The following is a 23251-nucleotide window of genomic DNA, read 5'->3' on the forward strand; positions in this document are numbered from 1 at the left end:
CAATCCGGCTCTCTGCTATGGCCTGGGAAAGCAGTGGAATATGGCTCAAGTCCTTGGGCCACTGCACCCACATGGAAGACCCGGAAGAAGCTCCTGGATCCTGGCTTCAAATCAGCTTAGCTCTAGCCATTGTAGCCATATGGGGAGTGAGCCAGTGGATGGAAGACCTCTCTCTCTGTCTCTGCCTCTCTCTGTAACTCTTTATTTCAAATAAATACAATAAATCTTTTTTTTAAAAGAGACATAAATGTAATAATAGTAAAAATAATCAGCTAACTGGATCAAGCAACTTATAAAATGGGTGAGTGTAATGAATGAATTCCACATTTGCCCGCCAACAGGCACACTTGCCACCAATCTGCATGTTGAAGCCCCTAACATGACTGAATTTAGAAATTAGGCCATTAAAGAGGTACGTAAGGTTAAATGAGGCCATGGGAGTGGGGCCCTAGTCTGCAGGACAGGTGTCATTATAAGAGGAAGAGCCACCTGGAGCGTGAGTGCCTGGAGGAAAGGTCACGGGGTAAGAAGACAGTTCTCTGCAAGCCAGGAAGACAGGACTCACCAGAACCCAGCCCCAATGGCCCCTTGATCTTCGACTTCCAGCTTCCAGAACTGTCAGAAAATAAAGCTCTATTGTTTAAACCACCCAGTCTGCGGTACTCTGTAATGGCTGCCTGAGTAGACTAACACAACAATGTGTTAGGACCAAATAGGGCTCAACTCAGGAGTGTAAGATTAGTTTGATATTTGAAAATCAGTCACGGTGATTCAGCAAAATTCAGCATTGAAAATTCACATGGCTATATCAGTAGTTGCAGAGAAAGCATTTAACAATATCCAGCACTCATTCATGAGGAACAATTCCAGCAAACAAGGAATGGATGGGAACTTCCTCAGCCTGAGAAAAGACATGCACCCAAACCTTACAGCTAGCGTTGTACTTAATATTGAAAGACTAAATGTTTTCTCTCAAGATCAGAAACTGGGCAAGGAAGTGTGTTCTAGTTACTTCTATCCAGTATTATACTCCAGGTCCTGACCAATGCGAAAGGCTCCTAAGAGACCATAGAACTGCCTGTGTTCATGAAGTTCATGTCCAGCTGCTCTTATAATCTTAGTGATTTTACTTAAACATGAGATGTGATGTAATAAGTGTGTTTAGAAAGGTCACAGGGTTGAAGATCAATATATGAAATAAAATTTATCTTTAGAGTAATAGTGAAATCTAAGACATTACAATTAAGAAAATAATACCAATTATAATAGCATCAAAAAGCATGAAATGCTTGTGTATAAACTTAAAGTATGTGCAAATACATATGCTTAATGAAATATGTTAATTTTGTGTATATATTTACATACGTTTATGTATGTTCATGTTTCAGAACACTAATTGTTGAGATTGTCAGTTCCCTCTGAATTGATCTTTAGATTCAACTGAATCCCAATCAAAATCCTAGTAGGCATTTTAAGAGAAATAAACAAGTTCATTCTTAAATTTATATGGAAATACAAAGAACCCAGAGGAGTCAAGCAATTTTGAAAATTAACAAAATTGACTTAGTTTTGCTACTCTATCTCAAGATTTACTATAAACTAACAATCAAAATTGTGTATTATTATAGACACATTAATTAATAGAATCAAAGAGAATTCAAAACAGACCCACACACATATAGACAATTGATTTTATTTTTATTTTATTTTTATTTTTATTTTTTTACAGGCAGAGTGGACAGTGAGAGAGAGACAGAGAGAAAGGTCTTCCTTTGCCTTTGGTTTACCCTCCAACGGCTGCCGTGGCCGGTGCACTGCAGCCGGCGCACCGTGCTGATCCGAAGGCAGGAGCCAGGTGCTTCTCCTGGTCTCCCATGGGGTGCAGGGCCCAAGCACTTGGGCCATCCTCCGCTGCACTCCCGGGCCATAGCAGAGAGCTGGACTGGAAGAGGGGCAACCGGGACAGAATCCGGCGCTCTGACCAGGACTAGAACCCGGTGTGCCGGCGCCACTAGGTAGAGGATTAGCCTATTGAGCCGTGACCTGACAATTGATTTTAAATATGTGATTAAATGATGACTTTTCAAAAAGACTTATGTATTTATTTGAATGACAGAGTTACAGAGAGAGAAGGAGGGAGAGACAGAGAGAGAAATCTCACATCTGCTTGTTCACTCCCCAAATGACCATATTGGCTGGAGCTGGGCCAACCTGAAAGCAGGAGCCAGAACATTTTTCCCAGTCTCCCACGTGGGTGCAGGGGCCCAAGCACTTGAGCCATCTTCTGCTGCTTTCCCAGGCCATTAGCAGGGAGCTGGATCAGAAGTGGTGCAGCCCGGTCTCAAAAAGGCACCCAAATGGGATGCCAGTATCACAAGAGGCAGCTTTACCCACTACGCCACAATGCCAACCCAAAAAGACTTTTTTAAGAATGAAGTTGGAACATCTGGATATCATATGGGAATAAAGGAACCTCCACCCTAAACCATACCATATATAAATATTAGCTGGTTATGTCTCATAGGTGTTAACATACAAGCTCAAACAAACACCGAAAAGCTTCTAGAAGTAAACATGGGAGAAAATCTTTGTGACATTACATTAGGCAAAGATTTCTCAGATGAGAAACAGAAGAATACAAACCATAAAAGAGGAAAATAGTAAGCTGAACTTCGCTTAAATGAAAAACTTTTGTTCTTCAAAGATATTGCTGAAACTGAAAAGGCAAGAGAATGACAGGAAATATGAACATCTGACAGAGGACTTACATCCATGATCTGTAAAAAATTCTTATAACTTGGTAATTAGACAAAAATCTATTTTTAAAAAGTGGGTAAAAGATTAAAATAGGTGCTTTACAAAAGAAGATGTGTAAATTGGAAACAAACATATGAAAGAATGCTCAATATCACTTACCTTCATAAATAGCAGTGAAACTGCAAGAAGCTGCCACTATACACTTGAGAAGCTCAAGTTTTTTTGTTTGTTTGTTTGTTTGTTTTTTAACTGACAAATACCAGATGCAGGCCACAATGTGGAACCTTGAAACTCAGACATTGTAGATGGATATGCAAAATAGTAGAAACTCATTTCAGAAATCTGGTGGATTTTTAAAAAATTGTTCACTTATTCATTTGAAAGGCAGAGAAGGTGGGGCACGATAGATACCACCTGTTGGTTCATGGTAAGAGCTGGGCCAGGTCAAAGCCAGGAACTGGGAATGAAACCCTGGTCTCCCAGGTGGGGGGCAGGAACCCAGTCACTTGAGCCACCACTCCTGCCTCCCAGGGTCTGCATTAGCAGGAGGCTGGCCTCAGGAATCAGAGCTGAGAATAGAACCAGGTATACTGATACAGGCTTCTCAAACATTAGGTTAAATGCCCACCTCTGGCAAATTTTTAAGCAAATAAAGTTAAGTATATATTAACCAAATGACCCAGAACTATCACTCCAGGGTTTTTAATCTATGAAATACTATGTACATACACACACTCACACAAACACACACCAATTAAATGTGGATGTTAACAGCATTTTATTTGTAATAGCTAAAAGTGGGACACAACTTTGAGATATTTGCCACCAACTAGCAAATAGATAATAGAACATCACTCAGTAATAAAGAGCAAACTGGGTGAGATCCCAGTGGAAAGAACGGGTCATCAAAGAAGGAGGTACCTTTCTCTGAAGGGACGAGAGAACTTCCATTCTGACTACGACCTTGCCTAAATATGATCAGAGTCAGTGAACTCAAAAGGCTTCCATAGCCTTGGCAACTCATGACAAGAGCCTAGGGTGATTACTGATGCCATAAACAAGAGTGTCAATGTGTTAAGTCAACAAAAGGAGTCACTGTGCACTTACTCCTCATGTAGGATCTCTGTCCTTAATGTGCTGTACATTGTGATTTAATGCTATAACTAGTACTCAAACAGTATTTTTCACTTCGTGTTTCTATGTGGGTGCAAACTGTTGAAATCTTTACTTAATATATGCTAAACTGATCTTCTGTATATAAAGAGAATTGAAAATGAATCATGATGTGAATGGAAGGGGAGAGGGAGTGGGCAATGGGAGGGTTGTGGGTGGGAGGGAATTTATGGGGGGGAAGCCATTGTACTCCATAAGCTGTACTTTGGAAATTTATATTCATTAATAAAAGTTAAAAAAAAAAAAAAGAGAGAGCAAACTGGGGCCTTATCTGAAATGCTTAGAATAGTAAGTGTTTGGGATTGTGGAGTTTTCAGGTTTTGAACTATTTGCATACACATAATGAGATATCCTAGGGGGGCCAGAGCTGTGGCACAGCAGGTTGAGCCATGGCCTGCCGCACCAGCATCCCATAAAGGTGCTGGTTCATGTCCTGGCTGCTCCGCTTCTGATCCATCTCCCTATTAGTGCTCCTGGGAAACCAGCAGAGGGTGGCCCAAGTGCTTGGGCCCCTGCCACCCACATGGGAGACCTGGAAGAAGCTTCTGGCTCCTGGTTTCAGTCTGGCACAGTCTTGGCAGTTGCAACCATTTAGGGAGTGAGCCCATGGATGGAAGATATCTCTCTCTGTCTCTCTCTCTGTCTCTCTGTCTCTCTGTCTCTCTCCCTTTCTCTCTTCTCTCTCTCTCCTTCTCTCTAACTCTGCCTTTCAAATAAATAAATCTTAAAAAGAAAAGATATCCTAGGATGTAACCCAAATCTAAACACAAAACTAATTTGTGTTTCATGTACACCTTATACACACAATCTGAAGGTCATTTACACAATGTTTTAAATAACTTTGTGCACCAAGTTTCACGGTGTGGAATTTTCCATTTGTGGCATCATGTACAGCATTAAAAAAGTTTTGGATTTTGCAGCATTTCAGATTTCAGAGTTTGGATTAGATAGAGAGAGAGAGAGAGAGATCTGCCATCTGCTATTTCACTCTCCAAATGACAGTAGTGGCGAAGCCAGGGGCCAGGAGCTTCTTTTAGGTCTTCCACATGGGTGCAGGGACCAAAGCACTCAGGCCATCCTCTGCTGCTTTCCCAATAACTTTAGCAGGGAGCTGGATTGAAAGTGGAGCAGCCAGGACTCAAACCAGTGCCTACATGGAATACTGGTGCTGCAGACAAAGGCTTAACCCGCCACACCTCAGCACTAGCCCCTAGGAAAGCAGATTTTGAAAATAAAAAGCCCTCACTTTTCTCTGGGGTTCCCGAGTGTGGGTTAATACAAGTCAAAAGACCAAAGAACTTAGCTCACAGAACTTAGAAGTGAAGTGATTCAAAAAGCAGCAGGCTGGGGCTGGCATTGTGGCAGAGCGGATAAAGCCGCCGCCTGCAATGCTGGTGTCCCATATGGGTGCCGTTTGGTGTCCAGCTGTCCTTTTCTAATTCAGCTCCCTGCTAATGGCCTGGAAAAAGCAGCAGAAGATAGCTCCAGTGTTTGGGCCCCTGCCATACACATAAGAGACCTGGATGAAGCTCCTAGCTCCAGCGTAGCCCAGTGCTGGTAAGCTGTGGCCATGTGGGAAGTGAACCAGCAGATGGAAGATCCCTGTTTCTCTCATTTCTCCCTCTCTCTTTCAAAATCAATAAGTAAATCTAAGAACAGAACAAAACAAAAAATGCCAGGCTGCCAGATTTCAGCCCAGGAGTTTGTCATCTCTGAGAGACACCTCAGCAGTTCCGTCCTGAACGAGAATTCCTGGGGGAGTGAGGAGAGATCTGATAGATTTCCTTCCTCGTATGAATAATTTAAATTTACAGACATGTGTTCTATGATGAGAACTGTATTGGAAGTTCTCCTACCTACTTTATTGACAGTATTCACCAACTTTGCTCTCTTTAGAGCCACTGAAATCAAAGGAATTCTCCAGGGAATCTGCATTCATGCATTCATTCATTCATGCCGTGCATGTTGCTGAACCCCTCCTCCCAGCTAGGCAGCAAGCCCAGGGCTGGAGGTCGAAGGGAAATGAGTCAATAAGGTGAGCCCGCAGCCTTCAGGAGAGCCCTGCCTGCGCGGAGTTTCTAGGAGGCACAGTTCCGAGTGGCTAGAGTCCACTTCTGGGATTTGTCATTGTTGCTCAAGGCTTGCCAGAAAAACTGTGAGGAACATGAAAACAAAGACTCCTTTTAATTGAAAAGCTCTTTAAATCCCAGGGTGCTGGAGCTGGGCAAACTGGAAAGCCAATCTTCTCCATTCATAGAACAGAAAACGGAGGCCTGAGAATGCAAGGAACTCTACAGTAAATGAAAACTGTTTCTGTCTTCACACAGAATGTGTGGACCTGCACCAAGGAATTCTCCAGTTCTCTGGACAACAACCGGGTGCCCATCAGTCCAGTTCAGCTCTGATGTTATTTCCTGGGGTTGGTGTCAGATCCTACACGTAAGGGGAGTCAGCTCCATTAGACTGTCCTCACTTCAGACGTCACCTGTACTTCCAACCAAGCAGGCATAGATTGCAGGCTCCCAAAACCCCCTCCCCAGGTTTAAGTATTTGCTAGAATGAATCACAGAGCTCAGGAAGGCACTCCACTTAGGTTTATGGACTGGATCAGCCACCTGGAAGATGTGTGCAGGGCAAGGTATGGTTAAGAGGTGGGTCCAGAAGTTTCTGTGCCCTGTCCTCAGACCCTGCTCTCCCAACACTTCCGTGTGATCACCAAAGCTTAAACGCATCAAATCTCATTTACTAAGAGTGTGTGTACAGCTCTCTGTCTAGACCCCTGATCCTCCCTGGAGGTCAGCAGGTGGGGCTATGTGCCAACCCTGTAACCATTTGGTCTTTCTGGTACCCAGTCCCATCCTAAGCGACCCCACTCTGAGCTGCCTCACTAACATGAGCTCAGATGTGATTGCAAGGGACTCTTTTATAGTGGGAGGGGAAAACACTCCTATGGCTCAGGAAATTTCAAGGGTTTTAGGAGCCTTGTGCCAGGAACCAGGACTCAGACCAGATATATTTCTTATTATAGCACAGTCAGACAGTGAGTGAGGTGGGGCACTTTCTGTCTCCCCACTGTGGTTCAGGAAGCTGGAGGCCCCAGGGAGAATTGTGCTTGTCTCCTCGGTCACTCAGTGAACAGTGGTGCTGTTGCTAAGCTATTCTCTTGGAGACGTTCCCAGGTGCTTTCACCATATGGACATTTGCAGGCCTTGGTAATTTCCATAGGTCATTTCGATCATGGGGGGAAAATTACAGTTAAATGCTTATTTCAGAAAAAAAAAGTTTTCCATGGAATCCCCCTTTGATAAAAGACTGCTTGTGAAACCATTTGTTTTCATTCCTTGAATAATTCTGAAAAAGTGATTTTTTTAGGGAAGTAGGGACTTTTTGTTATTTGAGGGGAAATAGAGACTTTGGTCTCCAGTGTTGCCAGGAATCATTTGGATGGCAAGGCATCTTCTGGTGAGGTGGGGGATGCAGGTGGGTTTTGCAGCCTGACAATGCAGAGCAGCCACAGTTATGCACGGGAACAAAGACCTGGGCTTAGAGTTGAGTGGTTGAATCAATGCAGCACGGATGATCCTCCACTCTTGATAAGTCCATCATAAGTAGAAAGTCAAAAATGCACTTAATACACCTAATCTACTCAACACCGTAGCCAAGCAACATACACACTGCAGAGAGACCTCTGTTTCCCCTCCTGATCTCAGGGTTGAGTGTGAGCCGAGGCTGCTGTCCCTGCCCGGCACCTCCAGAAGGGATCATGCTACATGTTGCTAGCCCGAGAAAAGACCCAAATTCAAAACTCGAAGTTTGGTTGCTAGTGAATGTACATTGCTTCCACACTATCATAAAGTTGAAAAATTGCCAGTTGAACCATTGTAAGTCAGGGATGTCTGTGCTATACATAAAAGCTTTAAATTCTTAGAGAAATAAAACAATGCAATCACATGTGCCCTTCAGACCAAATTTTCATTTGTTGCTTTTTCAGTTCCTCCTGTGTGCCAGTGTGCCCAATAGAATTCTCAGTAGCAAGAGAAACATGCAGACTCAGCATTGGCTAAACACAGCAGCCATGAACCACCTGTGGCTACTGAACACTGGCTATGTGGCTAGTGAGACTGAGAAACTGGAATTTTAATTCAATTTTCTTTCAAGCAATTTAAATGTAATGGCTACCTGGAGCTAGGAGCTATGGAATTGGGTAGCTTAGGTGTGAGGAATAGGAGGCGTAAAGGGCCCCAGTATTCACAATGTGGTTATGGGGCACTGGGGTAGATGCACATGCGGAGTTATTTTTCAGAATCATCACCTTCAAGCATTTGAATCTACAATGCAAGCAATTCCTTAGGTCTCTTTCCTGTGTACATTTATATTTACAGTGAGAAAAAAATAGTATGACTCTCTCAAGCTAAGAAGTCTAAGAGGATGGTGGAATGGAGCTCTTTCTAAGGCTCCACTGGGGAGACAAAGTGATTGTGAGACAAACCTGCACTTCAGCGAGGATATTTCAGGAAAAAGCAGACTGCTTTGGGGAGGGAGCAGGAGCGCCTCTGCTGCATAGTTGGGATCAGCCAGCATGCCCAGAGCTGCTGAGGGAAGGGGCATGTCAGTACAGCTTGTGAACCAGATGTAGCCCACCTGGGGAAGTTTATCTTCTTGAGGTCTCTCCAACAGAGTCGGAGGAAGGGGAGGGGTCCCTCGGGTCCTGAGGGCTGAGAAACAGGAGCAGAGGACCTCACACACTGTCGCTCTGCTGCTGCACACTTCTAGCTGAAGCAGGCCGAAAATTTAATGACAAGTTGAGTCTGGACTCAGTATTGGATAGTTTAATTGCTGAACAGACATTGTCTACCGGACCTACAAGTGCGCTGAGTCACTTTTGGCCCTACCAAGTTTCGTTTCATGCAGGGGACAGATTCTCCCTCTGAGTGAAGGGATTGTGGAAGCCAATTTTGGTCAGCCAGGAACGGAACTTATTCAACATCCTGATGTTGGTATTGTACTTACATTTCATTAGACTTTCTGATTACAATCCCAAGAAGCTGTGGTTGGTAGTTTTCTTTTGTAACAAAAAATAAACAAAATCAGCAATTTCTATCACCTTGGAAACAAGTGTTAACTAAATCTTTCTTTTTAGTTAATTGCAGGAATGATTATTTTTACAAAGATGTGAACAGATATTAGCAACACTATGTCAGCCATAAACATAGCTTGAGAGAGAAAGTGAGATATTGCTAGCATTACCTGTATTTAACACTATCTGCTTCATTCTTCTTAAAAAATAATGATGATTAAAAAGAGAAGTGATGATTGCAGGATATAGGGAGAGAGAAAAACACAGAAACTGCTAATTGGAAATTTTAGAGAGGAAAATTTTTCATATAGAAATAATCTGAAAGTATCTCATTAAGAAACATTCATTCGTTTTCCTCCTACTTCACTGAATGCTCAATTCTTTTCGTGCTCCTTGGCTTGCCCCTAAGCATCTCCCTAGCTTCTTGGAAAGTGTTGGACTCTCTTCTGTTCGCCACCCACTCTTGTGTTATCTCATTCAGTTTCATGAGTGTAAATACTGTCTGTACTCCAACCTCCAAGTATATGGCTCCAGCACCTACTCCTCCCCTGACTTCTGGTTTCGTATATCCAACAGCTTGCTCTGCACTTCTGTGAGATCCCTAAAACTAACGTGCCCCCAAAAGAGGGCCTGTTCTCTGTATCCCCAATCCTGCTTCTCCCACAGCCTTCCCCATTTCAGTTAATGCAACTCCATCATTTTTGTGGTTCAGCTCCAAATCTTTTTTTTTTTATTTTTCCTCAGAAACTTTTTGTTTAAGGAATACAAACTTCATGCATTTTTATTTATTTATTTATTTTATTTTTTGACAGGCAGAGTGGACAGTGAGAGGGAGAGGCAGAGAGAAAGGTCTTCCTTTTGCTGTTGGTTCACCCTCCAATGGCCGCCGCAGTTGGCGTGCTGCGGCCGGCGCACCACACTGATCCGACGGCAGGAGCCAGGTACTTATCCTAGTCTCCCATGGGGTGCAGGGCCCAAGTACTTGGGCCATCCTCCACTGCACTCCCTGGCCACAGCAGAGAGCTGGCCTGCAAGAGGGGCAACCAGGACAGAATCCGGCGCCCCGACCGGGACTAGAACCCGGTGTGCGGGCGCTGCAAGGCGGAGGATTAGGCTAGTGAGCTGTGGCGCCGGCTACTTCATGCATTTTATAAACACAACTTTAGGAAGATAGTGATTCTTTCCACTGTACCCACCCACCCAAGCACACTGCCACCCCTCTTCTTCCTCCCTATTCTATTCCCATTCTTATTTTTTACTAAGATCTATTTTCAATTAACTTTATACACATATGATTAACTCTATACTAAGTAAAGAGTTCAACAAATTGTATGGAAAAAAACTTTTTCTGAACAACCAAGGCAAGGGCTGTTCAAAGTCATTGCATCTCTAAGTGTTAATTTCTTTTCTATAGATTACCCTATAGGTGCTCTATTAGTTATCACAAATCAGAGAGAACATATGGTATTCATCCTTTTGGGACTGGCTTATTTCACTAAGTATGATGTTTTCTAGTTTCATCCATTTTGTTGCAAATGACAGGATTTCATTTTTTTTAACTGCTCAGTAGTATTCCATGGTATACTTATCCATTCTTTATCTATTCTTCAGTTGCTGGGCATTTGGGTTGATTCCATATCTTAGCTATTTTTAATCAAGCTGCAATAAGCATTGGGGTACAGGTAACTCATATGCTGAATTCCTAGGGGTGGGATGGCTGGGTCATATGGTAGGTGTATATTAGATTTTTTGAATATTAGATTTTTAGTATCTCCATACTATCTTCCATAGTGGATTTACCAGTTTACATTCCCACCAACAGTGGATTAAGATACCTTTTCTTTTTTGACAGGCAGAGTGGACAATGAGAGAGAGAGACAGAGAGAAAGGTCTTCCTTTTCCGTTGGTTCACTCCTCAATGGCCGCCGCGGCCGGTGCTCTGCTGCCTGCGCACTGTGCTGATCCGAAGGCAGGAGCCAGGTGCTTCTCCTGGTCTCCCATGTGGGTGCAGGGCCCAAGCACTTGGGCCATCCTTCACTGCACTCCTGGGCCACAGCAGAGAGCTGGACTGGAAGAGGAGCAACTGAGACAGAGTCCGGCACCCTGACCGGGACTAGAACCCGGTGTGCCGGCACCACAGGCGGAGGATTAGCCTATTGAGCCACAGCGCTGGCCTAAGATACCTTTTTCCCCACATCCTCACCAACATTTGTTGTTTGCTGATTTCTGTAAAAGGCATTCTAACAGGGGAGAGGTGAAACCTCATTGTGGTTCTTATTTGCATTTCCCTGATAGCTAGTTATCCTGAGCGTTTTTTCATGTGTCTGTTGGCCACTTGTATTTCCTCTTTTGAAAAATGTCTGTTTAAGTCCTTTGCCCATTTCTAACTGGGTTGTTTGCTTTGTTGTTTTGAGTTTCTTGATCTCTTTATTTATTCTGCTTATTAATCCTTTATCAGTTGCATAGTTTGCAAATATTTTCTCCCATTTTGTTGGGTGCTTCTTAACTTGCTGAATGTCTCTTTTGCAGTGCAGGAGCTTCTCAATTTGATGTAATCCCATTAGGCAATTATTGATTTGATTGCCTGTGCCTCTGGAGACTTTTCCTAGAACTCTTTCCCTGTGTCAATGTCTGGAGGGTTTCCCCAATGTTTTCTAATAATTTGATGGTATCAAGTCATAGCTTTAGGTCTTTAATCCATTTTGAGTGGATTTTTGTGTAAGGTGGAGGGTAGGGGTCTTGCTTCATACTCTGTATGTGATAATCCAGTTTTCCCTGCATCATTTGTTGAGGAGACTTTCCTTGCTCTGGGGATTTATTTTAGTTCCTTTGTCAAAGATAAGTTGGTTGTAGATGCTTATATTGATTTCTGGTGTTTCTATTCTATTCCACTGACCTATCCATGTGTTTTTAACCAGTGCCAGTCTGTTTTGAACTAATGCACTGTAGTAGGTCTTGAAATCTGGTATTGTATGCCTCCAGCTTTGTTTTAGTTGTATAAGATTGCTTTAGCTATTCGGGATCTCCTGTGCTCCTGTATGAATCTCAGCATCATGTTTTCTATGTCTGAGAGAATGTCTTGTATGTTGATTGGTGTTGCATTGAATCTGTAAATTGCTTTTGTAAGAATGTAGATTTTGATGATATTGATTCTTCCAATCCATGAACATGGAAGATTTTCCCACTTTTTTGTGTCTTCTTCTATTTCTTTCTTTAATGTTTTGTAATTCTCACTGTAGAGATCTTTGACATTCTTGTTTTAATTTATTCCAAAGTATTTGATTTTTTTTGTGGCTATTGTGAATGGGATTGATTTTAGAAGTTCTTTCTCAGCCATGAAATTGTCTGTGTATACAAAGGTTTTTGATTTTTGTGTGTTGATTTTATATCCTGCCACTTTACCAAACTGTTCTATGAGTTCCAATAGTCTCTTAGTGGAGTCTTTTGGACCTTCTATATATAGTATCATGTCATCTGCAAATAAAGATAGTTGGATGTCCTCCTTCCGAATTTGTATCCCTTTGATTTATTTTTCTTGCCTAATGGCTCTGGCTAAAACTTCCAAGACTATAGCAATGTTGAGAATGGGCATCCTCGTATGGTTCTGGATCTCAGTGGTATTGCTTCCAATTTTTCCCCATTAATTAAGATGCTGGCCATGAGTTTATCATAAATTGCCTTGACTGTGTTGAGGAATGTTCCTTCTATACCCAATTTGCTTAAAGTTTTCATTATGAAAGCGTGTTGTATTTTATCAAATGCTTTCTTCTGCATCTATTGAAAGAAGCATATGGTTTTATTCTTAAATATTTAATGTAATGTACCACATTGACTGATTTGTAAATATTAAACCATCCTTACATACCTGGTATAAGTCCCATTCAGTCCAGGTGAGTGAACTTTCTGATGTGTTGTTGAATTCAATTGGCTAGTATTTTGTTGAGGATTATTGCATGTATTGCCATCAGGGAAATTGGTCTGTAGTTCTCTTTCTTTGTTGTATATTTTTCATGTTTAGGAATTAAGATGATGCTGGCTTCATAGAAGGAGTTTGGGAAGATTCCCTCCCTTTAAGTTGTTTTGAATAGCTTGAAAAGAACTGGAGTTAGTTAAATGTTTGGTAGAATTCAATTTAACTACCTGGAGTTAGTTAATGTTTGGTAGAATTCAGCAGTGAAGCCATTGATCCTAGGCTTTTCTTTGTTGGGAGGGTCTATATTACTGACTCAATTTATGTCTCGGTTATGGGTCTGTTTAGGTTTTCTATGTCTTCATGGCTCAATTTAGGTAGGTTGTATGTCTCCAGGAGTCTGTCCATTTCTTCTAACTTTCCCAGTTTGTTGGCATACAGCTCTTTGTAGTAATTTCTGATGATTGTTTTTATTTCTGTGGTGTCTGTTGTTACATTTCCTTTTTCAATTCTAATTTTATTGATTGGGGTCTTCTCTCTCCTTTTTTTTTTGGTAAGTTGGGCCAATGATGTGTCAATTTTGTTTATTTTTTCAAAAAAACCAGCTCTTCGTTTTGCTGATCTTTTGTATTATTTTTGGGTTTCAATTTTGTTGATTACTTCTCTAATTTTAATGACTTCTTTCCTTCTACTGGTTTTGGGTTTAGTTTGCTGTTGTTTTCCTAGTTCCTTGAGATGCACTGATAATTCATTTATTTGGTGCCTTTCCAGTTTCTTGATGTAGGTACCAATTGTGATAAACTTTCCTCTTAAAGCTGCTTTTGATGTTTTATTTTATTTATTATTTATTATTTTTTTATTTGACAGGCAGAGTTAGACAGTGAGAGAGAGACACAGAGAGAAAGGTCTTCCTTCAATTGGTTCACTCCCCAAATGGCCGCTATGGCCAGTGTATTGCGCCAATCCGAAGCCAGGATCCAGGAGCCTCCTCTTGGTCTCCTATGCGGGTGCAGGGGCCCAAGCACCTGGGCCATCCTCCACTGCTTTCCAGGGCCACAGCAGAGAACTGGACTGGAAGGGGAGCAACCGGGACAGAACCGGTGCCCATATGGGATGCTGGCCCCACAGGCAGAGGATTAAGCAAGTGAGCCACGGCGCCAGCTCCCTGCTGTAAGTTTTGATATCCTGTATTGTTGTCTTCATTCGTTTCTAGAAATGCTTTGCTTTCTCTTTTGATTTCTTCAGTGACCCACTGTTTGTTCACAAGCATGTTGTTCAGTCTCCATGTGTTTACATATGTTCTAGAGATTCTTGAGTTGTTGACTTCCCACTTCATTCCATTGTGGTCAGTGAAGATGCATGGTATGATTTGGATTTTTTTTTTTTTAATTTGCTGAGACTTGATGTTAAACATGTTTGCCAGAAGGGTGGGGTTCATCAGCTTTCACTCATCCTTCACCTCTGGTCCATGTGCACTCTCTTCCAAGCCTAGGTAAATTACCTGGGTTTTCACCTGGTGTAAGGAACTTTCCTTTATCAGGAAAGGCTTGGCACAGAGTTTTACATATTCAGACCCACTTGATTCAAGAAAGAGCATTTTGTCTAGTCTTGGACCAACATCTGTAATCTCCAAACAAAATCCCAGTGGTTCTTCACTTCAGCCTTTCACAAGGCCCTTTTCAGCTTCATGTTTGTCTATACTTGCGTCATGCAGGTGTACACACACCTTCATGTCTCTTGTCATAGCACTGCACAGGATGATTCGTTGACTTCTCTCAAGGTGACAGTGAATGACCCCTCTGAACATTTCACTTGATTCAGTATCCTATTTTTTTTCTCTTTCTTAAACAGATTTGTATACATAGCCATGCGTAGCTTTTACTTGTAATATTCAATGAGTTTTGACAAATGTAACACAGCCCAAATAAAATATTTACATCATCTTAGAAAGTTCTCTTATGCCCTGAAATCCTACAATTCATATATGAAAGAAATTTGAGAGGTTTCCCAAAACTTGGCAACATACCAGAAATGTTCATGTTGCCATCAGTAATAAATGTGAGGCTCTCAAAATGTCAATGATGAAAATTGAAAAAAAGTTGAGAAAGACTGGTCTGTCTTTCTGTTCCACCTGTAGAAATTGACATCCTATGAGGATGGCCATAACAAAAAACACAGACAAAAACCAGTGTTGGCAAAGATGTGGGGAAATTAGAACCCACATACATTGCTGGAGGATCTGAAATGCTGCTGCCACCATGGAAAGCAGTTTGGACGTAAAGTTACCAAGGATTCTGCTCCAGTTAGAACCACAAAAACAGCAACCACAAAGACATGTACCTGAATGCTTATAGCAGTGTTATTCCTAAATGCCAAAATTTAGCAACAACTGAATTGTCCACCAGCTTCTGAGTGGATCAATGAAGTACCTGTTTTCCATATGATATTATTTGGCAATAAGAAGGATTGAAGCTTTGATATGTTACAATGTAAATGAGTAGTGTAACTGAAATAGATCAGTCACAAAATACTACCTATTTTATTTTTTTAAAAATATGTATTTATTTACTGGAAAGGCAGAGTGACAGAGAGAGGGGGGCAGAGTCAGACAGCCATCTTCCAACTGTTGGTTCACTCTCCAAATGGCTGAAACAGCTATGGCTGTTTAAGGCTGAAGCCAGGAGTCTAAAACTCCATCCTAGTCTTCCACATAGGTACCAAGGACCCAAACACCTGGGCCACCTGCTGCTGCCTCCCCAGGCACATTAGCAGGAAGCTGGCTAGGAAGCAGAGCAGCCAGGACTTGAACTTGCATTCTAGTATGGGATGCTGGCATGGCATTAGGCAGCTCAGTCTGCTGTGCCACAGTGTCAGCCCCACGGCTATATATTTAATGTTTCTGTGTATACGAAATATACAGGGACTGAAGTGGCTGAAGGGAAAAGAGACTGCTAATGGGTATAGGATTTCTTTTTGGAATGATGAAAAAGTGCCAAAATTGACTATGATTATGATCGCACAACTCTATGAATCTGCTAAAATAAAAATCACTGAATTTTATACTTTAAATGGGAAGCTTTGTGATATGTGAGTTAAAGAATCATTCTAAAGAGATGATATGGGTAAATGGCTGAAACATCCAAGAACAACTATTGTTATTGTGTTTTAGCAAGTTAATTAAGCAAGCTATGTAGAGAGTTAATAAAAATATCTGATTTTCTGAATTTGGTGATGTTTATGGGATGTCAGATTTCAGAAGTTTGTACTTGAAATTTTCTTTTTCATTCCAGATAAGTATTCAGTTTTGTGCTTATAAACAAATAAGAATTCCATACTCTGGGCTTTTCAGTGACTTTCAGAAATGGTCAGGATTAACCACATGCATGAATTATACCTAATAGAATTTCCTCTTCCTTTTTATTTCTTCCTTATACCTAATAGAATTTCCTCTTCCTTTTTATTTCTTCCTTTGACCTCCAGTGTCTAACGTTTTGCCTATTGGATACTTTTTCCTTCTTTCAAAACTACACACGCTAGGGTGTATGGCAGGGTAAGAGAGGAACGTGGTATGGATAGATATCCAGCAGCTCATGCCCCCCTTCAGCACTGTTGCTGACAAGCTGGTCTGGGTCCTTCCTCCTTTTACCAAGTGGAGGTTGTGTCTTCTGACATGGATCCAGAGCACAAGTGTGACCATTTGAGCTGGGTCCCTAGGATCTTTAGGGGCTAGTGTAAGAGAAATGGGGATTCTTACTCTATTTTCAGTATTCCTAAAAACCTAACAAAATAGTTACACCCAGGGGCCAGGGTCGTGGTGTAGTAGTTAAATCTTCGCATTCTCTATGGGCGCTGGTTCATGTCCTGGCTGCCTCTCTTCCATCCAGCTCTCTTCTAATGGCCTGAGAGGACAGTGGAAGGTGACCCAAGTGCTTATGTCTCTCTACCCGTGTGAGAGACCCTGAGGAGGAAGCTTTGGCTTCGTATCCACCCAGCTCTGGCTATTACAGCCATTTGGGGAGCGAACCAGTGGATGGCAGACCTCTCTGTCTCTTCCTCTCTCTTTCTGTAACTCTGCTTTTCAAATTAATTAATTAGTTAATCTTAAAAAATTAGTTACATCCAACATACATGCACCGAAATGAAATGTCACCATTTATTTGATTTGCTTTGGACTTTATCAACTTAGTAAATTTAATATTACTGACCTGAACATCTTTGACTCACTTGCAATAGAAATTGCTAAGAGGCCAACATACAACAATACACCCAAAATTTATAGGAGCCTTCTTTTCAAGCACAAGAGAACAGAATGGCAGGAAGAGGCTGTACTGATTGGTTCCCCAACAGGAGTTCAATAGAGGTTTTACTTTTTAAAATTTATTTTTCTAATCATTTAATTTAAAGGTGGAATGACAGAGAATGTGACTCTGAGAGATCTTCCATGCATGGGTTCACTCCCCAAGTGCTCACAACAGTCAGGGCTAGGCAGGGTCACAGTCAGGAATCTGGAACTCCATCCATGGATAGCAAGGACTCAGGTACTTGGGCTGCCACCTGCTGCCTCCCAGGATACTCATTAGCAGGAAGTTGGATCAGGAAGCTGGACTGGAAGGGAGAAATCAGAACTCAAACCCGCACTCTGATATTGGGTGCTGGCAGCACAACTCGCTATGCCACAAAGCCTGCTGAAACAGGGTTTTTCACCAGGTTGGGGGTGTGGCTGCCCCCTCTCATTCTCTGGCTCATCCCCTTTGGCACATGACACTGAAGTTGGCACCCAGCACTTCAGTTGGCACCCAGCACAGTCTTCTGCATGGGCGTGGTTGCCCTGTTTGCACACCTTACACTGAAAATGGTGGTGTTGCTTACTACTTCCTCCCTAGGAAGATCATATATCAGTTGTACTGGGCTTTTCTGGGCACATGTGGCACTGGGATAGGTCCAATGATGCTAAAAGAGGTATTCTGTCTTTAGATTTCAGGACCTTTTTGCTTCTAATTGGCTAGAAATTAGGAGAGGCATTAGGTGGGGTGACATGTGGTTGCTACCTGACAAATGGATACGTGGTTTATACGGGATGGGATGGGGCTTGGCGTGATTTTGTGAGTCGAGCCTTGTTTCTATCCTGTCTTGGAACACTGCTTAATTTATGCTAAACAGAACCTCTAACAAATGTATCTTTGATTACTTACAATGTGAAAAGTGAATGACTCTGAACATGTACAATCAGTGTTTTTTTTTTTTATCTTTTATTTAAAGAATATAAATTTCCAAAGTACGACTCATGGGTTACAATGGCTTCCCCCCCCCATACCGTCCCTCCCACCCACAACCCTCCCCTTTCCCACTCCCTCTCCCCTTCCATTCACATCAAGATTCATTTTCGATTATCTTAATATACAGAAGATCAGCTTAGTATACCTTAAGTAAGGATTTCAACAGTTTGCTCCCACACAGAAACATAAAGTGAAAAATAATAGATGATTTTTAAAAATATATTTTAGCTTATTTATTTAATGAGAGAGGAAGAAAGAGAAAGAGATATCTCCCATCTACTGTTTCATTCCCCAAATACCTACAACAGGCAGGGCTTGACCAGGCCTAAGCCAGGAGCAGGTAAGTCCATTCTGGTCTCCCAGACAGGTTGCAGGAACCCTGGTATTTGGGCCATCATTTGTTGCCTCCCATGTGCATTAACAGGGAGAGGAGGTGGAATTCAATCCTGGGCAATCTGATATGGGAAACAGGGCATCTCAAGTAGTAGCTTGACCTGTTATGCCACCACACTTACCCCCGTGTGATCAGGTTTGAAGAAAACCTTAAAACATTTTGGAATCAGGAAGGGAAAAAAACTACCTTGGCAATGAAAATAGAAAATGCATACTAAACTTTGAACTTCGGGGAAATGCCCCTTTGTTGAATGCTCACTATGAAACCTTCCATAGTTATCATACTAGTAACGATTCTGTGAGGAAACATCCCTACTTTCTAATTGAGAAAATAGAAATTCAAGTTACACTTGTTTGGTTAATTCTTTTTTTAATTATTGTATTTATTTTGAAAAGTCAGAGGTCAGAGTTATGGGGGAGGGGGTCGGTGTGGAAAAAGAGAGAGAGAGGTATCTTCCATTCCCAGGTTCACTCCCAGGTTGGCTGCAATGGTCAGTGTTGGGCCAGGCCGAAGTCAGGAGCCACCCAGACCCTTTGGCCGCTTTCCCCTGCAGACTGGCACAGATACTCATGGGCCACAAAGATGGCCCCAGCTCCCTTAACTAGCAAGCTCAGATAACACTAGGTCCACCCTGCCTCCTACGGAATACTTGTGTCTGGGTGTGTGAGTTGACTAATTTTCCAGGTAAAAGCCACCCTCAGGGCACTCTGCAGGGTACAACTATAATTTATACTCAGTCTTACTCTTGACTCTTTGCCAACAAAATCCCCGGACCACAAGGTTCAAGGAAGGCAGGGGTTTATTGGGAATAGGTGCACGGGGACCGTCTCTGTGGGCTGTGTATGTAAGGGCTGGGGCGCGGGGGTCCATAAACGGGAAATTTAGGAGCTGCAGCGCTCCAGACCCACAGGGCTGCCCACGGGGCTGCTCTGGCGGGGGAGCTGGACTGTGGCGGTTCTCAGAAGTTGGAATGGATTTGCATAAGGCACTCTCTCTGGTTCCCCCCGAGGCGCCCTGGGGCTGACGATGGCAGCATCCTTGCTCCACTCTCCGGGCAGCCGCGCTGACCTCTCGGGCTGGCTCCCTGTGTCCCCGGGGGACCCAACTCTCTAGTCGGGCTCCTAAAAGCAGTTTCGTGACAATCAAGCCGGGACACCACGGGGGCTCTCCCTGGGCGCTGCGCTGCGGCCCGTGCGGAGCGCGAAGGCGGGGCGCTCCTCCCGGCGCCGACCTCACAGGTGACCCGGGGCGGTTTTCGGGGGCCTCCCTCTCTCTTCTCCGGAGTGGGGCGCCTTGCCGGGCCTCTTGTCCGCGGCACGTACCAAGCGGAGACAAAAGGTATGGGTCTGTGGCGGTTCGGGTCGAGAAGCCAGCCCGCAAGGGAGCCATCGTCCCTCGTCACTAACTTTTCCCCGCCAGGCAGTCCCGAGAGCCGACCTCGGCGGCCGCGGGCGCCGGTCCCGCCGTCTCGGGGGAAGAGGAGGCCCTCGGCGAGGCTGGCCGGCCACAGGCCGGACCCCAGGCGCCCCTGCTCGGCTGCCGGGACCCCGGGACCGGCGGGCCGGCGCCCAACTCCCGGCTCCTCTTCATGGCGCTCTCTGAGGGGGGAAAAAGCAGCGCCAGGCACCGCTCACTTTTCTCAGGGTGGGAAACTGTGAGGGAAGAAGACAAAGCAACAGGCAGGTTTCCGCCTCGGATGCGGGAGGCGGCGGAGGGCCCGGGCGAGGGGCGGGGGGCGGGCGCCGGAGCCGCCCGCGCTCCCTCCCCGCCCCCTCCCCGGGTCCCGCCCCGCCCCCCGCCCCGGCGCGGCCGCCGCCGCCGCCGCCTCCGCCTCGGCCTCCGCCTGCGCTTTGACGTTGCTGGGGGCCGGGCGGACGGCCCCGCGGGCTCCGCAGCCTCGGCCGCCTCCGCCAGGGTGCGCGCCGCCGCCGCCCAGCCGTCCCGGGAGCCCGACAAAAGAGCGCGCTGCGCCGGCCGCCCGCACCCGCGCCCGCGCCCCGAGGCGCCCGCAGCAGAGGCGGCCGGACCCCGGCGCGGCGGCCGGCGCGGGCCATGGGAGATGGAAGGGAGGAGCGCCGCGGTGAGGCTCGGGCGACGCGAGGGGCGTGCGGGGCGTGCGGGGTGCGCGGCCGCTCGCGGGCTGCCGTGCTTTGTGGCAGTTCGGTCCCCCAGGTCGGCTTGCGTTCGTGCCCTCACGTTAGGTCCCGGTCACTCGTCCTCCCGCGCTCGCTCGCTGTGTGTGTGTGTGTGTTTCGGGGGCGGGGACCCGGCCAGGGGCAACTTTCCGAGGTTGGGGCTGCGGGGTGTTTGCATTCACTGCAGCCCCGAGCGCTCGCGAGGAGCCCTAGGGGCGCTTCGTGTGTCCAGTCTGCCTGCCCTTCTGGCGTTTCTGTCAAGGAGGAAACAGAAACAAAACAAACTTGGGTCGAGCGAGCACACGGAAAGGGGAGCTTGTCGGAGGTAGCGTTCCCGGGCGCTTTTAAGGACGTGCGGGTCCTCCTGTTTGACGGACATTTAACCGTCTCCGGTGTGTGCGGCCGCACGTCCTGGCCAGTGATGTCCAGTGAGGTCTTTTATCTCGAATCCGGGCCGCCGCAGGTTGGAGAGCCTGTGGGTCGCCTCATCCAGGTGTGGCCTGGCTAGGCCAGGGGGCGCAGTGGGCGCCCCGATTTCGTTTCCCGGCGCCCGACGGCGGGATCCTGGGTTTCCGCTCCAGAAGCACCGGTGATGAGTGGTGGGGTCCAGGTGTAACGCGCAGGGAGTGGGGGGCTCCCGAAAATTCCTGAGCGAGAGTCTGAGCCACAGGCGCTGCTGTTGCAGCGGGAAGAGCTGAGCAGCAGCCGGGTGGCCAGGCAGGGAGGGAGGGAAAGGACTTGCTGATGTGGGGAGCTGGCCCTCCGGCGGGACGGACCGGGACCCCGCGAGGGAGGCCCACTCGCACGGGAGCTGGGCGGCGGCGGAGCTGGACCGTGCAAGGGAGGGGTTCGCAGGCCGTCCGGAGAGCTGTGGGGGCAAGGATGTTCCCTGCTGGAAGAAAGGCGGTGCACTTTCCATCTTTTTTTTTGTTGTTCAGGATGCACTTTTCCATCCTTTCTTTTCTAAATCCCTATGGAAATTCTGGGGAGATTTGTCATGTGTTATTCATAAACTGAGACACTTATATGCTGGTGGATTAATCTCAGGCTTAAGAGGTGTTGAGGCAAAAACCGTGGGAACATGAAAATGTGTTTGTGCTTTGGCTTCAGCCCTGGGGTGGGGGTGGGTCTTGTTGTCCCTGGACACGCATGAAAAAAAGCATCCTTGAATTTGGGTTGGATTAAGAGGTGAGCAATGGATGATAAACCTTCCTGATTTTTAGATATGAATTCAGACGAGATGAATATGAGGAATCATCTGGTGGTCAAAGTCTGTTCCTTTTGTGTGAATCTGGCTGGGGTAATCTGGAATCACCACTGTTGCCAGTGTTCTGCCTATAGGGGATCCTCCCCCACCATCTGGGCCAAGCGCACAGGTTGTTGGTTTCCCAGGGGTAACAGAAGAAATATTTTCACCTTGAATACAGCCTCTCCATTCGTCCTAAGTTTTTTTTTTTTTTTTTTTTTAAGACTATTTGAAAGACAGGTTACAGAGAGAGAGAGAAAGGTGTGTCGGTCTTTTATCTGCTGGTTCACTCCCCCAATGGCCCCAATGACAGGAACTGAGTGCATCTGAAGTAAGGAGCCAGGAGCTTCTTCCTGGTCAACCAGCCTCACTCCTCCTCCATGGGAGATTCCACACTTCACTTGTTCCAAGTGTCACGTCTTGCTAACTTGTGTTATTTGTGGTGTTGTGTGCAGAACTCAGGGATTTGTGATAAACAGTTGAAGTAGTGCCGTTATTTTTTGAGAGTGTTTCCAAACAATGCTATCTTTTGCCTGTTTCTGACTTTTGCGAACACCAGATGAAGCGGTGCTACTTGTAGTGACTGTTGCAGTGTCCAGCGGAGAAACAGGCTAATTTGCAGTGCATAGCTGACAAGTTATTCTTACATTCAAATTACCAAATTTCTGTGCTTCCAAAATAAGATGTAACTCATAAAATTAGTAATAAATCTTTGCTTATGCTATCTTATTTATATAAAAATAGCACATGTTCCTGCAGTACATGTTTGCTCTACTCAACCAAAGATCGTTCATTGTGCCCAGAAGGTCAACATACTGGGGCCCTGTTGGTACAGATTGGGCAGGGACTTTGTTGACACTCCAGGACACAGGGGTGGTAGAGCAATTCCTTTGTGACACTCATGGTCCCTTCCTTTATTTGAGGGCCAGGTTCTGACTGAGGTATACCCGGCCACTCACTCCTTTTTATTTTTTTATTTTTATTTTTTGACAGGCAGAGTGGACAGTGAGAGAGAGACAGAGAGAGAAAGGTCTTCCTTTGCTGTTGGTTCACCCTCCAATGGCCGCCACACTGTGCTGATCCGATGGCAGGAGCCAGGTGCTTCTCCTGGTCTCCCATGGGGTGCAGGGCCCAAGTACTTGGACCATCCTCCACTGCACTCCCTGGCCACAGCAGAGAGCTGGCCTGGAAGGGGGGCAACCAGGACAGAATCCGGCGCCCCGACCGGGACTAGAACCTGGTGTGCCGGCACCGCAAGGCGGAGGATTAGCCTATTGAGCCGC

General features: G+C 45.1%; 1 protein-coding gene across 6 annotated transcripts in view; it reads left to right on the top strand.

The window, feature by feature from the left end:
* Positions 1–23251, top strand: part of PSD3 (pleckstrin and Sec7 domain containing 3) — a 583146-nt gene that overhangs the window by 68108 nt on the left and 491787 nt on the right. Inside the window, exon 1 of one of the 6 annotated variants that reach the window (XM_051819334.3) lies at positions 19783–19925. The exons of 3 other annotated variants lie outside the window; for them this stretch is intronic. Coding sequence is in view for 1 of the 3 variants with exons in the window: in XM_051819331.3 (XP_051675291.2) it covers positions 20647–20667 (21 nt within the window). In the remaining 2 variants the exon portion in view is untranslated. Of the gene's footprint in view, positions 1–19782; positions 19926–20442; positions 20668–23251 lie in introns of those variants that run through there. 2 more of the 6 variants (XM_070047344.2, XM_051819331.3) reach the window with 2 other exon arrangements.

Source organism: Oryctolagus cuniculus, chromosome 8 (assembly GCF_051225735.1).
Source record: "Oryctolagus cuniculus isolate XC-2025 breed Fujian yellow rabbit chromosome 8, ASM5122573v1, whole genome shotgun sequence".
NCBI lineage: Eukaryota > Metazoa > Chordata > Mammalia > Lagomorpha > Leporidae > Oryctolagus > Oryctolagus cuniculus.